Raw genomic sequence first — 22,414 nt, forward strand, 5'->3', positions numbered from 1 at the left:
TTTTATTTCATTCAGAGTGGTGAGGATAGGCCGTTCAGAGATGTCCACAAACTCTATTCTCGGTTTAAAAAAATATATTACAAAAAAGTTGACATTGCGTACTGGTAATGTGCTCCTATCACCAGGGCACTTTTCCCTTGTCATTTATGAGGGGGTTGCTGAGGTGAGAATCGTCCTCCTGCACCAGTGCACGATTTTTGTTTCTTCATTACTTGTTTGAGCAATTTCACCCGTTTTTTTTTCAATATTATTTAAATATCCTGAGCAATTATTACCGAATGTTACAGACACAGCAGCCAGCGTATACTGCACTTGTCGCCATAGTAATAAACAAGCCCACGTTTTCACAGCATGGAATGTAATAAGTTTAAATAGTGGGAATACTGCAGTAGTTTTCTTTGTTTAACATCTAAAACACAAAGGAAAAAGAACAATGGAAAATGTTATTGTTTTTAACTCAATAATCAAACCATTTGCATTACAAACTTCAGACAATTAGAGATAGAGTTCTTCGAGTGAGGTGTAGGCCTACCTTAGAGGGATCATTCAAATTAGCCTTCTGCTTGGATCGCTCCTTCGCTAACACAATTAATGTGTAAGACATTCTAAGTGCATTACCTTAATCTCTCCAATCTTGGCTCACAGCGATACATGAGTGCCACTGAGCACACATGCATGTATCCATGGAGGAACAGCTATGATTGTGGCGCTGCAAACATTTCCCCAGCCATATTTGGTGTAAAATGAAGATCTTCCTGAATAGCTATTAATTTGGAGGATTTCAAAAGGACAATGTTAAAATTCATCGTGCATGTCTGGATTTTATGGTGGCTTTTTGAAGGTAGGCAAAAATGAATATCAATACCTGCACTACTGTTCAATAGTTTGGGCATCACTGAGAAAGATCCTGATTTTGCATTGTTTTTTTAAATCACATCTAGTCTCTATTTCAATGTCATCTTTGATTGAAATAAATGCCACATTTCTGTCGATATTTCAGATTGATGCAATGTTATCTTAAAAAAAACAAACACAGTTATTAAAAAAGTGGGAAAATAGATGAAAACAAAAATCGATTATAACTTTAGATTATAAAGAATGGCAGCACAGAACATCCGTGGAAGGAATTATATTGTTTTTGCTGTAATGTTTTATTTCTGATGGATATCATCAATGATCGATAGGCGAATTACAAAATTATAGCCAATTACCCATTTGCAAAATTTCTGCAATCTGATCCTAATGACCCAATCTTTGTGGACAACTTTAAAATGACACTTGTGTGTATAAGTTCACTGCAAAAAACACATTTCCTTATGACAAGAGCTTGAAAAAACAGTCACATGTCACAATTTACTGCCGTTCAGGGAGGGTGTCTCCCGACGAGGCTGCGACTACTTTTGCAAACCTCTGGCAAGTTTGTCCCAAGAAAAGTTTGAAAATGTTCAAATTTGTTTCAGCATGTCCAAAATTTCCTTGTGACCTCTGGCAATATATTAGTGATCTTTGGTGACATTTTGGTGAACGTTGGGGGCCTTGAACACACCTTGACAAGCTCAAAAGAGTCGTTACATTTACGGATACTCGCCAACGTTCGCCCCTCAGTGGGATAGGTGCCGCAGGATGTGAGACCTATTTATTAAGGCCCACTGAGGAGCGAACAATGGAGCGCGTCATCAAAGGTAGTGGCTCTTTTGATCTTGTCCAATGTCACAAACATGTTCAAATCACTTGGCCAATGTTTGCAACCATTTGAAAACTTGAAGAACCCCTAACAGGATCAAAGGACCCACAACCTTTGCCGACACTCACTAAAATTTGGCCCTCAGTGGGATAAAGGCTTGAACATAGAGAATGAGTGGTGCCTTGTGTCCTGGGATACTTGAGAAACGAGAACTGTATAGTGGCAGCAAAGTCCACTCAACTCACTTCTCAAGAAGTAGTATCCTAATGATGCAATCTCATTTTTCTAGGTATTATCTCTGACGGTAACATCACCGGATGTGAACAGCAGCCATGCCGAAACGGTGGCGTCTGTGAGAGTCACCTTGGCGGTTTTAGATGCCTTTGCTCCCAGCAGACCCTACACGGCCGTCTATACGGGGGGCAGACCTGCACTGTTGCACTTTCGGGCTGCGATGACAACCAATGCGAAAAGGGCGGCACATGCTCACCCTTACTTTTACACGGAAAGCACACTTACTCATGCAGCTGCCTTGCCGGCTTCTCAGGCTCCAAATGCCAAACCTCAACTGTTTTTTCATTTGAGAGCCAAGGTTACATGTACATAGAGACTCATCTTGCAGACTCCGAAGCCCCTCTGAATGTTACACTCAGCTTCCGGACAGAAAGGCTTGTTGGGACTGTCTTGCAACGCAGAGTGGCCGACCTTCTTCTCAGCATTGAACTAATGGATGGACATCTGTGCCTCCGCAGTCTCAAAAACCAAGGATCCAGCACTTTGGTTCAGCAGCTACCAGAATTTATTTCCAACAACAAATGGCACACACTGGAAGCCTCTCTCGGTGGAGTAGTCAGCCTGATCCGGCTCCTCTGTACTGAGGGAAACTGTGCCAGGGAAAGTAAAACAGAGGTCCAAGTTCTCGAGGCAGCCTCCGCTCTCCCTCAACCTGGAACAGTACATCAAAGCCTCTTCATAGGCTCAGCTCCAGGCTACAAAACAGAACACTCGCATGCATTTCTGGGTTGCTTAAGAGATGTGCTTGTGGACTCCCATCTGGTGGTTCCGGTAACATCGGCGAATGGTTCGGACGCCCAGGTTAACGTCACAATGGGATGCAACGATGATGACAAATGCGATGACGGACCGTGCCAGAACCGAGGCCGCTGCGTGAGTCAGGGCTGGAGGAGTTACTCGTGCGAGTGCCATCGACCTTATGAGGGTGGCAACTGTGCAGACGGTAAGATATTACTGAATTATATCGGCCGCTTCAAATTCAGGTTTTACCTTAGAAGTTTGCCTTTGCTATCTCATTCATATGAGGATATCCAGAAGTAGGAGAAGGTTGTTCAAATTTGATAACGACTTCCAAGAGATGCTTCCTTGCAACCTTTAAGCCTCCTGTGTTGCTAGACATAGAGCTCAACTGGGGCGCATACAGTACCCCCCGATAACAACGTTTCCCAACCACCAGCACGCTATCTGTTAGCAGGTCAGTTAGTACAAGCCTGCACATACTAAATAATAAATAGTATGCATGTAGCAAAAAAAAATAACATCATGCCCTAATTGTACATTATCACCGGTGCTTGAATGACAGATTTTTGCCAATCCACAAACTATAAGTGGGACAATTAACTGGTCAATGAACGGCTTGTAGTGGACTCTCCTAGACCCAACATGTCATTTCTTCTAGAGTTGTGTCGTTGATATAGATAATAGCTAAATAATAGCAAAAGTCACAATTGAACAGCAATCTTTTATTTTTCTTCCATTCATGAAAAAAAGATAATGACAGCAGTAATATCAAAGGAGACCAACAAAGTTTACAGTCTCCAAGCAAAGATGAGAACACTGAAGCAAAAGAAAATTAAGCACTTATAGAGAAGAATCAAAGAATGGCAAATTACTATTATGTCCACTTTTTTTCCCAACATCGTGCAATTTACCAATACTACCTTTGTGATTGATCAGTCGATTGATGCACTGCGCACCCCCAACTTATTCTTTGGTCAAACTACCATGAATGTTTTTTTGAAATGTGGGAGGAAACTTAAGTTCCCAGACAAAACCTCCATAGGCACAGGAAGAACACGCAAACTCCACACAGGAAGGCCGGAGCCATGATCAAACCTGCAACATCTGCACTGTGAGGCACACTAACAAATTAGGCATCTATGCCAAGTGAAAAGTGTCTAAGTGAAAACATGACTGGAAAAAATATGACCAGATCTCATGCACATCACTTTTTATAGACCATCTTCAGATAACAGTAGACTCACATAAGGTACTGAAGTGAAAAATATTCACTTTGACACAATAACATTAAGATTTAATTTTTAATTATGAAAGGTGCTATGTAAAAAAAGGGATTGATTTATGACTGGGAAATGACAAAGAGTTCATGTCAAGTCAACCTTATCACGTGTACTTATACAGTAGATTAGCGTCGCGGACTGCTGGATAGGCCGAAAGCCACACCGCAGGATAGTAAGGTTAGTCAGAAGACTTTAAAAGGAGCTTAAAGGTAGAAATAGCAAAGAGTTCAGACACATGCAATGTGCAATGAGGAGGCGTTCAGAGAACACCTGGGCCAAGGATTTGCAAAAACGTGGGTTTGAGTGGCTTATCTGGATAAATTAAAGAGTCTTACAAAATCATGCTACACTAGACTACATCTGACATCTACAGTATCTCACAAAAGCACACCTTACAGCTTAAACATTCTTGTAAATATTTTATCAAACAGTTTCGTGGAAGGTGACTCGGTGTAGTAGATAACAAGTCCGCCTCACAGTTAACTGGACCGGAGTTCAAATCCACCTCGCTCTGGCCTTCCTGTGTGGCGTTTGCATATTCTCCCCGAGCATGAACTTCTAGTAACCATTATGAACGCGTGTAAGAGCAAAAGCACACCTGCGCTCACACTGAGACTGTAATGCAATGACTCACATGGTATCCAGGAAGAGAAATGGCTAAGTGGGCCTGGTTTGGGCATTTTCACAGGGACACATTCACTTTTGTTGCCAGCTGTTTAGGCTTGAACTCATTCAGTGCCACTGACGACTTTTATTGTTTATTGGGCTTTATTCACAAGGCATTTTTTAATAAGGCTGAAAGTGAGCTAGTTAATCATAAAGTCCATTAAAACAATAACATTTACCTTGAGAAGTCACTGATAGGATAACAAGTACCAATACCGCTATTATTACAAAATAATTTAAAATAAATTCCCATATATTCTAATATGGCAATTCTTTAAAAAAAAAAATAGCTAAATGAATGGTAATTTTCTAAACTTCTATTTCATTTCTCGGAATTTTGTCAAATAGTGAGGCTGCATGGAACATATTGTAAAAAAAGAGTTTTTTCACATAAAACAATCAAATTATTGTCGGAAAGTGGACTCATCAGGTTTTCCTCAAAATTATCATCCCATTTTCATCAAAATTTGATGTACGAAGTTTTTCTTGCAAATCTTACCGTAAGGATATTAACTCATTCACTGTCAGCCCTGTTAAAAAGTGTCTTTTCGCATTCATGAAGCCCAATAAACATCCATGGCACTAAATGAGTTAAAGGGGATGTCAACCACAACTATTTCTTTACAGTAATATGTTCTTTGTGAGCACACCAGTCTCAACTTGACATTCTGATTAATGTTGTGTTTGTGGAATATGCGTTAAACAACAAAAACCACTTAATTTTATCCATCAGAGGGGGCAGCCATTTGGCCACTTACTGTTGACAGAAGTGGACATCAGAGTTGCTCAAGTAACGACCAATCACAGCCCACCTGTTTTCCGAGTTTGGTCATGTGACATCCGCAAGCTGAGCTGTGATTGTTATTTCCCTGAGCCCTGAGCAACTGCAATTATGGATAAGAACGGGTGGATTTTGCCGCCTCGTTTATATTCCAAAATCTCACTTTAAATCTGTGTTTAGACAAGAGGGGCTGCATAAAACAAATGATGGTCAATAAATACAGTATTTTGGGTTGACTTTCCCTTTAAGGGCTGTGTGTTGAGATTCTTTCAAGAACGACTAAATGTACACTGTTATACAAGATGGATGCTTGCTTTTTTACATTGCGGCTAAGTGGTATTTCTCTAGTTCCATTAAAAGATACAATAGAAAAATTACGGGTGTGCCCACTTTTGTGCCTCTGTTTTTCCTTCACAGAGTACATCACTGCAAGGTTCGGGAACAATGACTTGGAAAGTTACGCCGTCTTCTCAATAGACGATGACCCTGGTGAGGCTTTAACCGTGTCCATGTTCATCCGAACAAGACAGCCCAAAGGCCTCCTCCTGATCCTGGCCAACAGCACCAGTCAGTACCTCCGCCTGTGGCTGGATCAGGGCAGAGTGAAAATTCAAGTCAACAACTTTGAGACCTTGCTGGGCCAGAGCGTCATCAGTGACGGCCATTTTCATTTGGTGACCGTGAAGTTAGACGGTCTAGAGGTAACCTTGATCCAGTCGGCCCAGGTTCAAAGCTCTCGACCCATAAGGCACATTTGGGCCCATCACGGGGATCAGGTGTTTGTGGGTGGACTCGCCGACCCGAGGGCCGCGGCCACATTTGGGGGCTACTTTAAAGGATGTGTCCAGGATCTAAGGATAAACAACAAGCGTCTTCAGTTCTACCCCATAAAAACTTTTGTGGAATCTTACAAATTGGAGCAGCTGATAAGTGTCACGCCAGGATGCAGCAGTGACAACGCATGTGCTGTAAGTTACTGACAATCTACTTGAGAGCAGGAGCAGACATTTTAAACCTAGTACAGAACCAGTCAAACGTTTGGAAACCGTTTCAAATCTAAATCATCTCAAGTACATTAAGAGGTCAAAATATTTCATCTCTTAAGGCTTGAAAAGTTACAGCTGTGAAAGTCATTCCATATCCAAATTGTAAAACATTCTGTTTTGATGAATATTTATTGTTTACGTAACAATTCTTTTTTTTTCACAGTGTTCACAACTTAAATGTTCATCTACAATTCACAAAATTTAAAAATAATGAAAAAACATTAAATCAGTGTGTGTTTCTAGGCTTTTGTCTGTACCTTTGACTGACTAAAAGCAATATCTATACAAAAGTACATTGACAGAAAATACATTTTGCACTATTATAGTCTTCTTGTACAATTTAAATTGTGTGAGTCTTAAAATATGTGGCAAATTCTGTAATTCAGTGTAAAAAACATTGTTTCTGATATTGCTGAAATTGATATTGATATTGATATTGCTGATATTGTTGAAAACACCAACATAAATGCACGTCATTTACCTTTTAATTATGAGAAGTGAAAAAAGCTTCTTGGTTGTTTTCTTACTTGAATGGTTAGATGTTTATTGATTTAATTTGTAGTTCATTTAGATCATAGGTGCCAAACACCAGTCCTTGAGATCCGCTATCTTGCATGTTTTGCATTTTTTCTCTCCCCAACACACCCAATTCAAATGATTAGCTTATTAGCAAGCTCTGCTGGAGCTTGGAAATGATCATTTAAATGTACATTTGAATCTGGTGTGGTTGAGAGAGAGGATTCGAACACATGCACGATATTGGCTCTCAAGGACTGGAGTTCGACACCTGTGATAGATGCGGTGAGGCTGGTCCAAGAGCCTTCAGAGAGGACTTCATCACTATACCCCCATCACCATCATATCCTAATTATAGAAATCAATATTTCAAAAAGATTATGACTGTGCCTTGTATATAGACCTGCACTCCTGATTCCGTGGGCCATCTGCAGATGAGATCAACATCTTTTGAAGCACACGTGTCAAGCTCCAGTGCTCGAGGGAGTCCTTAGTGTTTTCCAGGTTCCTCTGCCTAGAACACCTGATTCAAATGATTAGCTTATCAGTAAGCTCTGAAGGAGCTTGAAAATTATCCTAATCATTTGAATCAGGTGTGTCGGGAGGGAAGCATCGAAAACTTGCAGGATACATGCCATCGAGGATTGGACTTTGAATTCTATGCCGTGGCAGGGATCTCCAAACCTAACCATCAATGGCCTGCATCCAGCATGTTTTCCATGTTTCTTTCCATGAAACACCTGATTCAAATGATGAGCTCATCAGCAAGCTCAGCATAAGCCCGATAAGAATCCTGATCGTTTGAATCAGGTGTGTCGGGGAAAGAAACCTGGAAAACATGTAGGACAGCAGCTCTAGAGGATCGAGTTTGGACACCCCTGCGGCATAAAGGCTGCAATCTTATTGGACAATACAAACATCAACATACAGCTGCAATTTTCCAGCGAATGTAATGAAGTTAACCAAAACAGGAAACGAAAATGTTCAATCTATTCGTCTAATTTCTTATTTGAACACACTGCCTGGAAGAACATTCATCGTTTGCCTCGGCAGAGTGATTCGAGCTCTTTTTCTCGGCCATAGGTTAACCCCTGTCTCAATGGCGGTGTGTGTTACTCCGTGTGGGATGACTTCACCTGTAACTGCCCCCCCAACACGGCAGGGCAGCGCTGCGAGGAGGTGAAATGGTGTGAGCTGTCTCCTTGTCCCACCTCCACTGTTTGCCAGCAGAGCTCGCAGGGCTTTGAATGTGAGTGGCGGATAAGTAACAGTTTCACACTTATATGCGAGTGTCAAAATATCAAGACGCTTTCTTAGAGAGAGTTAGGACTTCAAAGAAGGTAAATATAATACAAGCATATCTAATCTTGGGCTGTAGACTGGAGGGAAGTGTATGCGGTCTCCTCAGCCAACTGACTGGCGCAGTGGCAACAATTAATGACAGAGTGGCTGATTGGAGATGGGAACAGAGTTGAAGTAGGGATCCTACATAGGATTCCTCTAAGACGAGCTAATCTCTGGTCAGATTAAGTCTACCGCCACATGCCGGTGGAGGCTTGTGATGATGAGTCCTGCAGGAGATGTCACATGGTCCCCTTGGTTGGTAAAAAAGAAGGGAGCTCATTTCCTTGGCCAGTAGGAACAGACAATTAGTGAAAGAACAATATGCGATAAGTTTTCACAAGATCAGGCTTGTGTTGGCAAAAATGAAAACTGAGATATTGAAATATTCCAACCTGACACAAAATGGCCTTCGGAATGATATATAATACATGGTGGTATCTCAAAAATGTATGAAGTTACAGCGATTTGAATGTTGTCAAGTTGAAATTGCCAATTTTCAGAAAAAAAACGTGTTTAAAGTTTTGGCACATTTTATTTTTCACAAGTCCACAGAAATCGGTACCTTAGGAAAAAGATACTGATCAGAATCTTGCAGTAAATATTCAATGACCACTGGAGAGTAAATTCCAAAAACATCATCTGAGATTTGAATGCTTTAAAATCTGAGGACATTTAACACTGAGACGGATGAAACTGTGCGAAAAAATTTTGACTTTAACCCCAATACAACTTTTCATTAATTTTACAATTAGTTCCTAAGGCATCAGATGTCAGTTTGCTTTTATAATAAGTGTGTGTGCGCGCGCGTGTGTGTGTGCATGTGTGTGTGATTTAATATAAATGATCACGCTTGGAGATATGATTTAAGATTTTTGTGTCAATTAAAACATAATTGGCCATTTGGTGTGGCCTAGCGAACCAGAAAGTTTTGGATATTATAGCTAAAATGCCTTTAGTCAAAAATAATTTCGATGACATTTCAATAGCTCAAAACAGTTTTGTTTTGATTTTTTTATCCTCAACTTTATAAGTAACACATTAACAAAACATTGTGCTGCTTGTACCATAGGAGAGGAAGATTTTACAAAGACAACCATGGCAATCTTTTCATCATCGGGAGTTATCTCCCTCCCGTACCTCATATTTGATTTACATTTCATCCCCAATAAACAAGCATGAAGAGGAAATTTGTGATGGTAGCTCTATCATATCTCAGACTTCTTGGTCACGTACATGTCCATGACGTGTCAACAACAGTTGGTAAACATCACGGCTGATGACACAGAGGAGCGATCAAAACACTGCATTATTATTATTTCATTATTGCAATACTTTAATAGAGGGCATGATTACTCAAAAGGCATTTTAAAACATGTACCTTTTTTCTGTTTTTATTCTCTCTACATAGTGTGAGGGGCACACAAATCATTCTAAACAAAACATTGCACGGTGTCATGACACAACTCGCTTGAATGTGCGAATGAAGCGCATGAAATTCAAAATAGACTCATCAAAGAAAGATACCCCAGAACTGATGGTGAATTACATTTGGATTCTACTTTTCTATATCTTAGCATCAACTAAAGCAGGTGCTTTACAGTACTGACTTCAGATTGTTCGAAGGACTTGAGAGGAAGATTTTAACTCAACAATCTGCAGATGATACAGATCTCAGTTTTGAAATTTCAAGTCACCCTAAACCTTAGAATGTTAGTGTTTTTACTGTATGTAATGATTATGTCATTGTGAAAATGGGTGACTGAAGACAGTGATTTATGAACAGTATTTACTCAATAAGCCTTTCAGTAGAACAGTCGGTATTGAATAATTGAAATATAAATACCAGTTTTTTTCCTCACTTCTATAGGTCTTTCCAATGTAACAATTCGTCCAGAAAGCGGAATTTTACATTACCGGACCAACGGGAAGAACAACCGCACCATCAGCCTTGCCAGTGTCTCTCTTAGCTTCCGCACAAGACAGACTGCTGCCACCATACTGCACGCACAAAGAGGCTCCAAATACATCACTGTCTCCCTTCAGGACTCCCATGTGGTTGTGCGGCACCGGGCTGGAGTGGACCGCGACAATTCGACCGTACAGAGTGAGGGTTCACTTAGTGATGGGGAGTGGCACTCTGTGAGCCTCAGCATGGACAATCCAGCCTCTAAATTGGCAGTAAATGTGGATGGAAGTGGACTAGAAAGAATCAAGTTAGAAGCCGGGGCCTTGGATTTTTTGTCGGAAGGAACAGAAGTTTTCTTAGGTGGGCTCAGCTTGGACTCCCCAGTGAGTTTCTCTGGATGTTTGGGTCCTGTTGAAATCGGAGGCCACCTTCTTCCTTTCCACTTGGACACAGACTTGAAACTCCTCAGACCCCAGGAAGAGCAGTTTTCCCTGTTGAACGTCAATGCCGGTCCCCATTACGGCTGCTGGGGGTCAAGCGTATGCGCGCCAAACCCTTGTCAGAACCAAGGTGCCTGCGAGGATGTGTTCGACCTGCATCGCTGCAATTGTCCCTCGATGTGGACCGGTCCATTGTGCCAAGAGCCCAGTGACCCCTGTGTGGCCAGGCCGTGCGTTTATGGCAACTGTAGCAACATTCCTGGGGGTTATCAGTGTGTGTGTGAGCAAGGTTACACAGGCCCGCAGTGTGACATGGAGGTGGATTTTTGTGAGAACAGCAATTGCAGCAGTGGCGCGACTTGCCTCAAAGGAGTCCAGGGCTATTCGTGTCTCTGCCCCCAGAACCTGACAGGCCAATATTGCAAGTTAGTTCATATTTATTTTTCAATAACTGAAACTGTCTGGAAAGCCATTTGAGCATTTGTTTCACACACATCTTAACACTTACATATTCGTCAAGTAAATTTGATCTATTTTTGACATTGGAAACCAAAGATATACACCGTAAAAGTAATCCTTTCGCCCTCAAATCTAATGAGCTTTCCTCCAGTGACAGCAAAATAATCGTTACACATTGGAATGATCGAAAATCCAATTACCGGTAGTCCATTCTAGTCTCCCCAAAAAAAAGTAAATGTTTTCAATCAGTGAAATACCACTGTTGGTATTTGTACTTCATAAGAACAGAACAATGACATAAATACGTAGAATGGGTAAATATAAGCACAGCATGATTAATTCTTGTGACTCCTTCCAGCGAACTACTTAGCTACTGAGAACAGTTTAATAGTCAGGAAGACAATCAAAGAAGACTTACACTGCTGCAACTTGATGAAGTGTTTGTGTTCAATCATATGTTGCATAAGGCGCATTAAAATACCACCAGATAGAGGCTAGCACGTCAACGGCATTTTGCATTCTCTGCTAGCATTAATGTAAATAACCATTTGAACGCGAAAGTTAATTAAGTGTAGCTAAATACACCACAGCTAATTCTTATTTTACTAGTGACTTTATAAATTTCTACTAATTCAAGCCAGCACACAGATGTCAACTAACGTGCAGTTTTGCTTCACCATTAACATGTATTTGTCTAACAATCCAAAGATGTCTCAGTACAGTAGTAAAGAAATAGTAAAGAGTAGCGGAAAAACGTTATTAGTAAGAAAGTTGTTCCATCTCACTAATAAAGACAAATTTGGTTATGCACTATATCCAATAAATGCTTAAATGGCATATCCAGCACCAGAAAAATCTTGACCACTCTGATGAAAATGTGTCTCTTACAGTGTGAAAATTCCTGCAATCCCATGGTACATCGAGACAAACCCGTAAGTGCTTCAAAATTTATGACAAAAAGCAAAACTGTAATTTAAACTTCTCCACAAATTTATTTCTCTGGCTTGCTCCTTGGTCTTCATGTTGTTGTTGAGTGACCAACACACTCCAACCATACTGTAGCTCTGGGGTCCCACAGAACAGTTACAGTATAATTATACTGATACTAGATTACACACAACTGTTTTGGACACGGTGTGAACATTCAGCAGTCATTAGTTATGTTACAAGGCAATTTAATGTAATAAAAAGATGTATGAATGCCAGTGCACGGCCCACTTTTCACTTTTTAAAATAATAAAATCACAAAGCAGTTTCTTTTTATGTCACAGTTGACTGTTACAGTTGTGTGTGTGGACTTTCAATTAAAAAAAAAAATCTCATGTATTTATTTATTGGTGTAGACCTTACAACATGTGCAAAGGTTTAAGGTGTATTATTACTTTTGCAACAAGTAAGTTAAAACAATAACTAAGTTAATATTTAAAACAAATAATGTATCTTTCGAGATCTATTTATATATACTGAGTTGCACTATTTACTATGATTCCATACATGTTGGGGACACTTTAAAAGTAACTACTCCACCAAAGATAATTAAATTTTACCTTTTTTTTTGTTTGTTTTGGCCTGTCAAGTCTTCCTTTGCTGCCCGTGTCAAAATGTCTCGGTATTCGACGGAACTTCAGTTGCTTTAATGGAGGGAATTGCTCAGGAGTGGACAATTGTATCTGTCTGCCTGGATTCTCAGGACAATGGTAAGACATGCACCATGAGCGTTTCCTTTTCTTGCCTCGTCTAATTTGGACAGAGCCCACATGAGGGCGCCATAAATACAAACAAAAAATTATGAATGGAAACCTGCTGTATTGACCAGAAATGCAACATAACATTAATATGTAGTTTGCACTGCAAATAAAGTGATTTATCTGCATTGTAAACTAGGCACTTATAACTTTTTTATTTTCACCCCCCCCCCCCCCGCCAAAAAGTTGTAAATTTATCATTGATTACTTTGCTCCTAATCTGATCCATACAACATTGTTTGTTCCTTTGTCCTTGGCTACTTTTTTTTGGCTACAGGTGTGAGAAGGACGTGGACGAGTGTGCCTCCAACCCGTGCATGAACGGAGGCTTCTGTCTCAACTACATCAACAGATTTGAGTGTGTGTGCGATTTGAATTACTCAGGAATCCACTGCCAAATAGACGTCAGTGACTTTTACATATATGTCTTCCTGGGCCTGTGGCAGAACCTGTTCCAGCTGGCGTCCTACCTCATCATGCGCCTGGACGACGAGCCAGAAATCGAGTGGGGGTTCCAGGTGAATGAATAGCTCACATTTGCACACAAATGTTGAAAACAATGAAAAGCAAACCAAAAAAAGGTGGGGCGGGGTCTTTGGCAGGGCGATCAGGCCTTAAAATCTCAACGACTTTTTTTCCCCCCCACACGAAAATCATGTCTGACTTTAACAGGTGTTCTTTTTTGCTTCCCCACATTTGTTTTTTTCTCCCCTGTCATATAAGAATTCAAACATGTTCCCCCAAGATAAAGAGGATTAACTTAAACAACTATAATAAAAATTATTTGTGCTTCCTCCTGCAAATGTAAAGTAACTCAACTCGCCCCTTTCAGGTAAGCCAAGACGAATTCAGCAAAATATTTGTCATTTGGCTGCACCAACCAGTTCCAGACTTTAAAACCACTTCGCTTTTTTGTAGTCAAATATACAACTTGTAAACTTTCCTGGCAAAATCCAATACAGCTTGTTCAATTTTTTCAACTTCAGTGCAACTTTCATACTTGGTGCATTTCTTGTAAGTCTCAGGTTCATCATTTGTGTAAGTTGTAGAAAATATAGATTTGGTCAGAAATAGACTGGGTTGTTGGAAATGTATTGATCTACAAATGATAATTCTATTCTGTGTATGACTTTTCATTTAAATGTGGTTATCATACTAAAGAGCACAGCGAATCTTGTGCCTTAGCTCTTTATTTTGAATGTGGAGCACGATTTTCTGATTAAGGCCAGTTTTGATTGTTCTGTGAGACATTGAAGCTATGAAGAAAATTGAAAATTGTCCAATTATATAAACCTGAAGTACATGCTGGATTGATTTCCTTGCAGAGTACCTAACAGGGAAAAAAAAATCCAATAAACTTTGGGGGGAAAAAAATCCTTGTAAACGGCTTTAATTTCTGTTGCATTACTGTACAACAAAAAATAAATACTTCAGTTTCGATTTCTACATACAACAAAATACTCAGCTTCCATTGTACGGTCTGCTATGGCAGGCAACCTATTGTAGGACATAAACAAGCGGCTACAAAAACATAAGACGGGGAATAGCCCAAAAAAATAGGAACAAATCTTCAACATTAGGTAGTTGGGTAAATAAGACAATGTTCACCTAAGTCAAGTCAAACAGGAAAAAGATGTTTCTTAATTATCATGCTCTTTCAATATTATATATATTAGCAATCAGTGATGAAAAAGCAGACCCAGATTTCCCATGTAGTACATACGTATGAGAGGACATATATCGTGTTTACATTTCCTCTCTGTATGTGTTACAATCTGCTGTTCCTAAACATTTAAAAAGTTGGACATAAAAAAAAAAAATTAGAGAAGGTCAAATGAAGTTAACCTGCAGCGCATTTTCCATTCATCCAGAAATGTGAAAATTTCACCTCAAAGTCACAAACTTTTGTGAGCAGCATATATCATTGTGGAGCCTATTGGCGGAGCTTACATTCACAAAGCTCTTTGTAGATCCGCTTGCGTATCTTTGGAATGTTTCTCTGTGAAAAGCAGAGTGGCTGAGCCAAGGCAAGGCATCTGGAATACTGAAGACAAAAAAAAAATGGATTTAATGATCTGGGCCGAAATCGGTCATGCGTTAAGAGCTGGGGTAAGTACCTCCAAGACGAAAACACCGCAGTCATTCTCATTGGTTTGCTGTGGCACATTCTGGTAAAGGAAACGCAAACTCAGCAGTGGGTACCATTTTCTGCCCTGTTTCCTTCAGGCGAATACTTACCTCATCGAATGACAGGGTCCAACCATTTACAAAAGACGCGCGTTGCTTCTCTCTTGCTTCCGCCTGCAAGTACTTCAGGATGTCCTGGATCAAATCAAATAAATAAATCCAGTCATGTTCATCCTGATACTGATGCGGAATCTGACAACAAAAGAAAATGCAAATTTACCTGTGCAACTTGGTGCAGCGCATTTCCTTGAGAGTCAAAGAGACAGATCTTCTTTTTCGATACATCTGTTGTTACGAGACACCAGTGAACCTCCAGATGGATGGGTACCAACAGGAGACTCTTGGAGAATAAATCAACCTGAAGATTTGCATGAATATACACACAAACAATCAACACGTATGGATGCTTCTATTTCCTTTTTTTTTATTATCTTTTTTTACACTCTCATTAGGTTTTTTTTTATTGTATTTATTCATATTTATTAACAGTAAACCCCAATACTTATAAATAAATACTATTTTTATACGACATGACTGAGCTGGCAATTTTTACAAGGTCATCCTAGGTATTTTTAACAAACAGTACATCAAAATAAAATGGGCTGTCTTAAAATAAACTCAATCAGAATTTCATGCAGATAATTTGGTCTTTTGAATTACACTTAAATGAACCATGAACTGATACTACTTCTGCTTCAGAGATTTGTTAAGTAAACACTGGAGTGCAGCTTTTCAAATATTTAACATGACAAAATGGGTGGATGCAATTTCACAACATTCTACCAAACATCTGCAGTGTGAACATAAGTCCGTAAATAATTTTGCCTTTAAAACAAAGCCCTGTTCAATGGCTCATAACTTGGGACACTCATACAATGGTGCACCTGTAAGTCAAAGTATTACTAGATCTAAGTCTCACAGAGAAAAAAAATGAATTCAAATAAAAAGGAAAAGGGTCATTTGTCTTGATTCTTGTCTATGTTTCAAGGCAATGTCCTCATACTTCTCGTGCATTTTTAAAGGTCACATCCTCAAGTGAATTTGTATTTTTAAGGGTAATATTATCAGATACAATTGAAAATATGATCAAGCATCAAGGGATGCAGTGCATTTAGAAATAAAATAATATGAGGTCAAAGCAATGTCCTCGCACTCCCTTGCATTTTTAAAAGTCAAATCATCTGGTAAACATGTATTTTAAGCATAATATTGTAGGATTCATTTGAAATGATATTCAAGCATCACGTGATCTTACTGGTCAATTTAGAATGAAAATAATAATAATCGGATATCATCCATTTAGCCCAACTAAAACGTGTGCCGTATTAAGGACAAATACCTGCTTTGTCCATCTCTTAACACCGTTATAACCTTTGGTCATGAGTTGTCGGTGAAAGAAACTGTTGAGAAAATGGACCTGGGAATAAACAAATAAATTTTCAATGATAATTATGAGACAGGTATACAGTAAATCAAAGAAAAAAAAAGATATGTTATTTTGTCCACTCTTAATATTTGATCATACAGTATTTTACCAGCCATCATTAGCAATGATTGAGTTGTTAAGAATAAATATAAAATGTCCCTTATTACCTTGTGTTGGGCAGCTTCCATAATCAATTCCCCATACATGTTTATGACCTACAGTAGGAGAAAGAAAAACAAGACTGTAAATGATCCAAATATTGCTCTGCTCAGAAATCTGAAACTTGAGATGCTGAGCACGTGAAACCTGGTCATTGAGCCAATTCTGATGGGCCAGCGTGGACAAATCATCCAGAGTCAGGGTATGTTTCTTGAAGACCACTCGGATGGAGGGAACAGGTTTCCACAGAACTGAAGAGAGTTTGTGTTTGATAACCTCAGAGATGAAATTGCTCCTGCACAGGTAAATTAAACGCACTTAAAACTGAAAATTTACAGGCAACACCCTGAATATAGACATCAGATAATATAACGGTTGAGCTGTGTAAGGTCAAAATAATACTGATATGACTATCTCCTTGAAACTTAACAATTGATCCAACGCATTAACAATGATAAAGGTATAGGAATATTGACAGCACACTAAATGCTGACTGTGTGTTTGTTGAATAAGGGACAACTATATTCAAGGAGAACAGTGCTAGTTGAACCAGTTCTGTTCCGATAAAAAAACAGAGCTAGTCGACCACTACTGTATGATGAGATGATCCCCGACCAGTAGGAAGAGCCGAGTTACTTGCACGCAGGGGGATTCCTTTTGCAAGTTTGTAATTGCACACCCTGCTTGACAAAGAGTGGATTCTTTTGTTTAAGATTTTAAACCACACACTGCTTGAGAAACAAATAAAGGCCAGAGGAGACAGAATTTTTACAAACTCCTTTTTAAAGAGGCATGTTTGCATTCAGGTTGTGTTTTTTTGGTCTCCAGTCCCTCATATTTATATCTCTGACAGTGGTCAGGTTGACCAATGACAAAGATGTGTTATGTGAAATAGAGATAGCAATTCCCGAGAGTAACTGGAATCATGTACAAGATTTTGTGCGGGCAGAAGAAGGAACACGTTTTCCTTTATTTGTATAACACACGTGTGTTCATCCGAATGTCCTCAGCCTTCCAAAGTCCTGTTTTTTTGTTTTTTTTCTTTTTGTTTTACTTTCGGGCATTCACCTGTGACTGAAATCGGTGTTAAATAGTCCCTCCAGGTGTCTCAACACATCACTTCTCTGCAGTGGGATGAATGTTCCATACTTTGTGAAGAAGTCAATGAGAAATTCTAGAGAGATTACAAATACAGGCAATTGAATTAAATCATTCACAAAATTTACAGATATTGAGCTTTTGGGTCAGATTTTGAGGCGAAACAGTAAACTTCAACTGGAGGTGGCAATTAACAGCTTGAAGCCTCTTTTTTGAAACATTGTTACTTGTGAGTCGAGTTGGCATTGCGGTCAATGCACATTGCTCATATCTCAAATAATTTTCCAGAAGTCAGAGAAAAAAGATTGATTATAATAGTTAACACCTTAAAAAATTCACAACTCTGGTCAATTGGATCTTGAGACACCACTTTGTATTTACAAACAAAATTTAAAATGCTATATGACAGTGGGAAAATAATAAAAACATTGCATACCATGGATCCTGTCAGTCAGTTCTGAGAGGCTGATCTCAAAGTTGTCGTTGCTGGAGACGTTGGTATCTGCACACGGAAATATTTCCTGGCCAGCAGCATTGCATTGTTCTGATTGGTCATCAAAAATCTTCTGGTCACAAACATAGTTTTCTTGTTTCTTGGCAAGAGAACAAGTGAGTGTTGCATCTGAGGGGTCTTCAAATTCATCTTGTACACTTTCTGGTGCCATGCTTGTGGTTTGAGTGATGGTGCCTGGAGGGTTGGACTCTTGCAAAAAATGTCTTGTTGCAATAGCACATCCGAGATCTGAATCAAGACTTGATGTCTTAATTTGTGAATGTTCTAGAACTGGGGAAGGATACATGTGAACGTTCCTATTACTTCTCGTTGATTGTGCCTTGATGTCGAGACATGATTTGGGGCATCTGATTTGCACTAATTTTCTGCCACTTATAAAACCCCAAAAGCACTTTTCTCTTCGTTTCCGCCACATCCACATTTGCAATTTACAATACAAACGTCTCTTGGCCCGCCTAGAGAGATGTGAAACTCCCTTGATTGAAGACATGAATTCCTTCGTTTGCTTGAGATACTTCACTCTGTGTTGGAGCATCCTTATCCAGTACATCTGCAAGAGTTAAGAGTGGGTTAAATGAGGATAGTGGCGGGGCAAAAAATAATAATAATTTGATTAAATTGTTATTTCTAAGTTAAACAATTTGGAAATTGTGAAATTGAGTCATGTATAAATAAATAAATAAACTCTTCAGCCCTTTCTGAAAAGTGGCCCCTGCCCGCTTCAGACTTAGGCTGCAAGATTGTATCTTATATTTGCGGGTGCTTGCCTGTTGATGGTCTCGTACATACATTATATACATACAATCTTGGAAACCAATCCAACGTTGGGGCAAAATTGGAAGTGACGTCAAAGCAATTTTGTCAATGTGGTAGTAATGCAAAGTATTATATTTATTTTTTCATCAGGCTTGCATAATATATAAAATATAAGAGAAAATATATAAAAGCAACACCCGCCTAAAAAAAATTGTAGTGTTTTCCTTCTTTAAAGTTTTAAATAAAGTGAACCTCCATTTTTGGAAAAGATGTGTTCCAGATCCATGCTCAATAGGTAATAATATGAGATTTTTATATGTTTAATAAATGGTAAAACATGAATGATGACGAACAATTTCAGGTGATCATAACCAGCACAGAATATGGTCACAGTTTTACATTAATTAAAGCTTGAGAAAGGGATGAATCATTTCAACCCTGTGATGTCGGTGTGTTGGTGACTATGTGTGTCCGACTGTCTGGAACAGACTGTGCCCAATACCAAGTAATTATGCTTGCCGAACTTGTGATTTTCTTTTCTCAATGAATGAAAAGTGCATAAGGGATCCTGGCTCATCTTTACCAAATGCTAAGGTATTCTTGTGACTAAGTATAGGGTAAGAACCCATTTTAAAAACATCTCTTAAAGGGGCTGTAACATTTTGAAAGGGGCTGTAACACGTTGTTTTGCATTTTAACATTAGGAAAATGCCTGTTTTTGGCACCGTTATTCATGCTGTTTGAGGAGGAGTGGTCAGGATGATAGATGGATGCAGGTTGCCTGGCCCGCCAGCCCTGAGCTGCAAGATGGAGCGGTAGCTACACAGTAAGAGCAAATGAGCAGTTTTAGTTTCTGGTTAGAAAGATCGGTACCATATTTGTACCATAAATCTTGTGTTTAATAAGAAATTAAAACCCCTTATGTGGCAAACGTAATGCCACAGTATATGCACATATACTGAAGAAAGTATTTCAAGTTCATGTTACGGCCCCTTTAAAAATCTACAATTTAGCAAATTTTACCTAGAAGACATATTTTATTTTTGTTGTGATTATGCGATATAATCTGGCCGAGTATATGTGTACTGTATGTGCTTTGCAATGCCCTAAATACAGATATGGCGCCAACCTTATTGGTTGCTCAGGATAGAAAAAAAGGTCAATATCGAAGCTGTTTGTGCTCACCTCACTGACTCTGACGCCTTCCCTAGTAGACTCGTGCACATTGTGAACATCTGTAAAATAGGAATAAACAATTATATATTGCCTGCCTCATGTTCATGCATCTGTGTTTTGTAATTTATTCAACACATTGAAAAATAACTAAAATCCATGTATCCATCGAACTTTTATGTTGTATATTTTAAAATCATAACATCGTCAACGAAACAGATTTGTTTGGGTTTTTTTTTTTTTTACTCGATCAAAACTTGTCCTCCACAACATTGTCAAATTTACGTCATGAGCAAAGTTGCTTCGCCACAGGGGGGAAAAAATCCATTACTTAAGCAGAATAGAGGACGACACACCAATCTAACACGGTTCGGCTGTTGGGTTTTGCAAGCTGAAGGACCTGAGATTCATGAGCAGCTTGCTTGATTTCATGGTTGCAGACTATACAGCATATGAACAAGCAACTAAAACCATTGGCGAGATCTTATTATCGAGGAATGACGTTTTAAAACGTCTGCGAACGCTAGTTATGATAAGTAAAGTCAGCATTTTCCGGAAAGCACTACGTACCGTAGATGTAATAGTATTGTCAATGTGGTATTACTTTTTAAAGGGAGTGACGTTATCCTATTGGAGACCTTTTCGAACATTCTTTCCTAAAAACTAACAACAGCCAGTCTAACTTACCTTTACGAATGATGTTCAGAGATGTGTTGTTTTAAACAATATCGACAAAAAATTAAAGCAAAAACTACCAGACGTGCAAATTATTTTTAGCTTTTTGGCGTCGGTCGTTGTCGCGTGTTGATGATGTAAAACGATTGGCCCAATGGCACACTAATGTCAGTGCCATGCCGGCCATGTTGGGAAGGACAATGTGCCCATCTAAGATATATGTGCCATATCATAATTGTTAACACGTGTGCTGTATATACGGAACATTTGAAAACAGAGGCCCCTTTTAATAATGTGAAACGTTATCTCCTTAGCTTGTGTGTTTCCCACTCCTGCCCAAACACGGCATGCGCTATTGCCTTTGCCCCTCCTGGCTCAACGTTGCTAGTCAAGTCGAAGCACCTCAAAAACAGCGTGAGGATTAGCATATTCGAGTTAGACTCTTTCGACTGAGAGAAACAGAAACGAAACTTTTATTTTTCATTTAGTTCAGCTGTATATTATTTCTTCATTTACCTACCGATTCAAACAAGTCCAGTCTTAAAATATCAAGTTCGTTACGTTTCCTTTAATTCCAAGTTTTGTATGAAAACAAGACTACAGTATACTGTATACTTTAAAACTGCGCGGACGTTTGCACATAAAATTTGAATGATTGATTATTCAAGATATCTGTAGAACTACTAATTACACCCCCCCCCCCCCCCCCAAATCTTTCTGACTTTGTCACTGTAAATGTATAAATTTAAATTATTTATCCTCTCCTTCCTCATTCTCAACCGATTCCAAACCTTCCACCTTGATATTGCCTCTCTTATTCAGGAAATACTTAACGATCACATTCCCCAAATTGCCACATTTCCAAAAATGAAACAAAATGAATGTTAAGGAATAGTTCACATATTTCACTTCCCATTCCACACAAATCATTCCGCCGTCAAGCCTCGCATTCTAGCTTTTAATAATTACCTTAAATCGATTTCACATTTCAACATTACATTTCAGCTTCAGAATTCATGCTCTCGTGTTAAAGAAACCTTTCACTGTACGTCTCATGGAAGTCAATATCTAAATAATAGCAAGAAATTAGAAACCCAAACTCCAATGAAGTTGAAATGTTATGAGAAATCTAAACTAGAAAATGTATCAATACAATGATTTGAAACATTTTCAACCTCTACAGCTGAATACACAACAAAGACAAGATAATTAATAGCCAAACATCATGTATGCCTTGCCCACCAGCATTTTACATCCTGCTATGTGACCTGAAGCTTTTTTTCTTGCTAGGCAAATATCTAAACACCCCACAGTTCAATCGTAAAAAGTCTAGATTTGTACAGTACGTTTATATTAAAGGGTAAGTGTAGTTTCTTTAAATTGGAACTGCACCAAGAGATCACATCAAACATGATTATGAAAAATATATACTGTCAGGCAGAAACAGCATGTAATTGATGAAATTTGGAAACCTTTCATATATATTTTTTGAGAAATTATGTAGATGTTGGTGACTTGGTTCAA

General features: G+C 39.0%; 2 protein-coding genes across 7 annotated transcripts; one reads left to right on the forward strand and one right to left on the reverse strand.

Annotated features, from left to right (window-relative positions):
• The first annotated feature begins 648 nt into the window (after positions 1–648).
• On the forward strand, positions 649–14,079 carry LOC148414994 (protein crumbs homolog 1-like). 2 transcript variants are annotated; one of them, XM_088430255.1, is made up of 9 exons: positions 649–841; positions 1,974–2,921; positions 5,864–6,414; positions 8,092–8,257; positions 10,220–11,123; positions 12,048–12,089; positions 12,735–12,854; positions 13,180–13,420; positions 13,735–14,079. In XM_088430255.1, the coding sequence occupies exons 1-9, from the start codon at positions 793–795 to the stop codon at positions 13,837–13,839; spliced, it is 3,126 nt and encodes a 1,041-aa protein (XP_088286381.1). In that variant the 5' UTR covers positions 649–792; the 3' UTR covers positions 13,840–14,079. The 2 variants fall into 2 exon arrangements, with proteins under 2 accessions (XP_088286381.1, XP_088286383.1); XM_088430257.1 differs by having other exon boundaries at positions 13,180–14,079.
• A 197-nt stretch (positions 14,080–14,276) lies between these two features.
• Positions 14,277–21,016, reverse strand: LOC148414995 (sentrin-specific protease 5-like). Of its 5 annotated transcripts, none has more exons than XM_088430259.1 (12): positions 20,903–21,016; positions 20,228–20,277; positions 19,768–19,861; positions 18,209–18,836; positions 17,743–17,848; positions 16,822–16,969; positions 16,683–16,730; positions 16,429–16,506; positions 15,310–15,447; positions 15,141–15,224; positions 15,020–15,070; positions 14,277–14,946 (listed from the first exon to the last, which is right to left on the reverse strand). In XM_088430259.1, the coding sequence occupies exons 4-12, from the start codon at positions 18,834–18,836 to the stop codon at positions 14,836–14,838; spliced, it is 1,392 nt and encodes a 463-aa protein (XP_088286385.1). In that variant the 5' UTR covers positions 19,768–19,861; positions 20,228–20,277; positions 20,903–21,016; the 3' UTR covers positions 14,277–14,835. The 5 variants fall into 5 exon arrangements, with proteins under 5 accessions (XP_088286385.1, XP_088286386.1, XP_088286384.1 ...); XM_088430260.1 differs by lacking the exon at positions 20,903–21,016 and adding an exon at positions 20,616–20,641; XM_088430258.1 differs by lacking the exon at positions 19,768–19,861.
• Between the last annotated feature and the right edge of the window lie 1,398 nt (positions 21,017–22,414).

This window comes from Hippichthys cyanospilos, chromosome 12, assembly GCF_059441005.1.
Source record: "Hippichthys cyanospilos isolate Australia breed blue-spotted pipefish chromosome 12, RoL_Hcya_1.0, whole genome shotgun sequence".
NCBI classification, from domain to species: Eukaryota; Metazoa; Chordata; class Actinopteri; order Syngnathiformes; family Syngnathidae; genus Hippichthys; species Hippichthys cyanospilos.

What these genes read in the sequence shown, in the direction of transcription:
- LOC148414995 (XM_088430258.1), bottom strand. Translation starts at nt 18,836, where the DNA reads ATGTACTGGATAAGGATGCTCCAACACAGAGTGAAGTATCTCAAGCAA. An exon ending in TGGAAGCTGCCCAACACAAG is followed by an intron (nt 16,507 to 16,682) that starts GTAATAAGGGAC and finishes GTTTATTCCCAG; the next exon opens with GTCCATTTTCTCAACAGTTT. An exon ending in TTAAGAGATGGACAAAGCAG is followed by an intron (nt 15,448 to 16,428) that starts GTATTTGTCCTT and finishes GCAAATCTTCAG; the next exon opens with GTTGATTTATTCTCCAAGAG.
- LOC148414994 (XM_088430255.1), top strand. Translation starts at nt 793, where the DNA reads ATGTTAAAATTCATCGTGCATGTCTGGATTTTATGGTGGCTTTTTGAA. An exon ending in GCAGTGACAACGCATGTGCT is followed by an intron (nt 6,415 to 8,091) that starts GTAAGTTACTGA and finishes TCTCGGCCATAG; the next exon opens with GTTAACCCCTGTCTCAATGG. An exon ending in CCTGGATTCTCAGGACAATG is followed by an intron (nt 12,855 to 13,179) that starts GTAAGACATGCA and finishes TTTTGGCTACAG; the next exon opens with GTGTGAGAAGGACGTGGACG.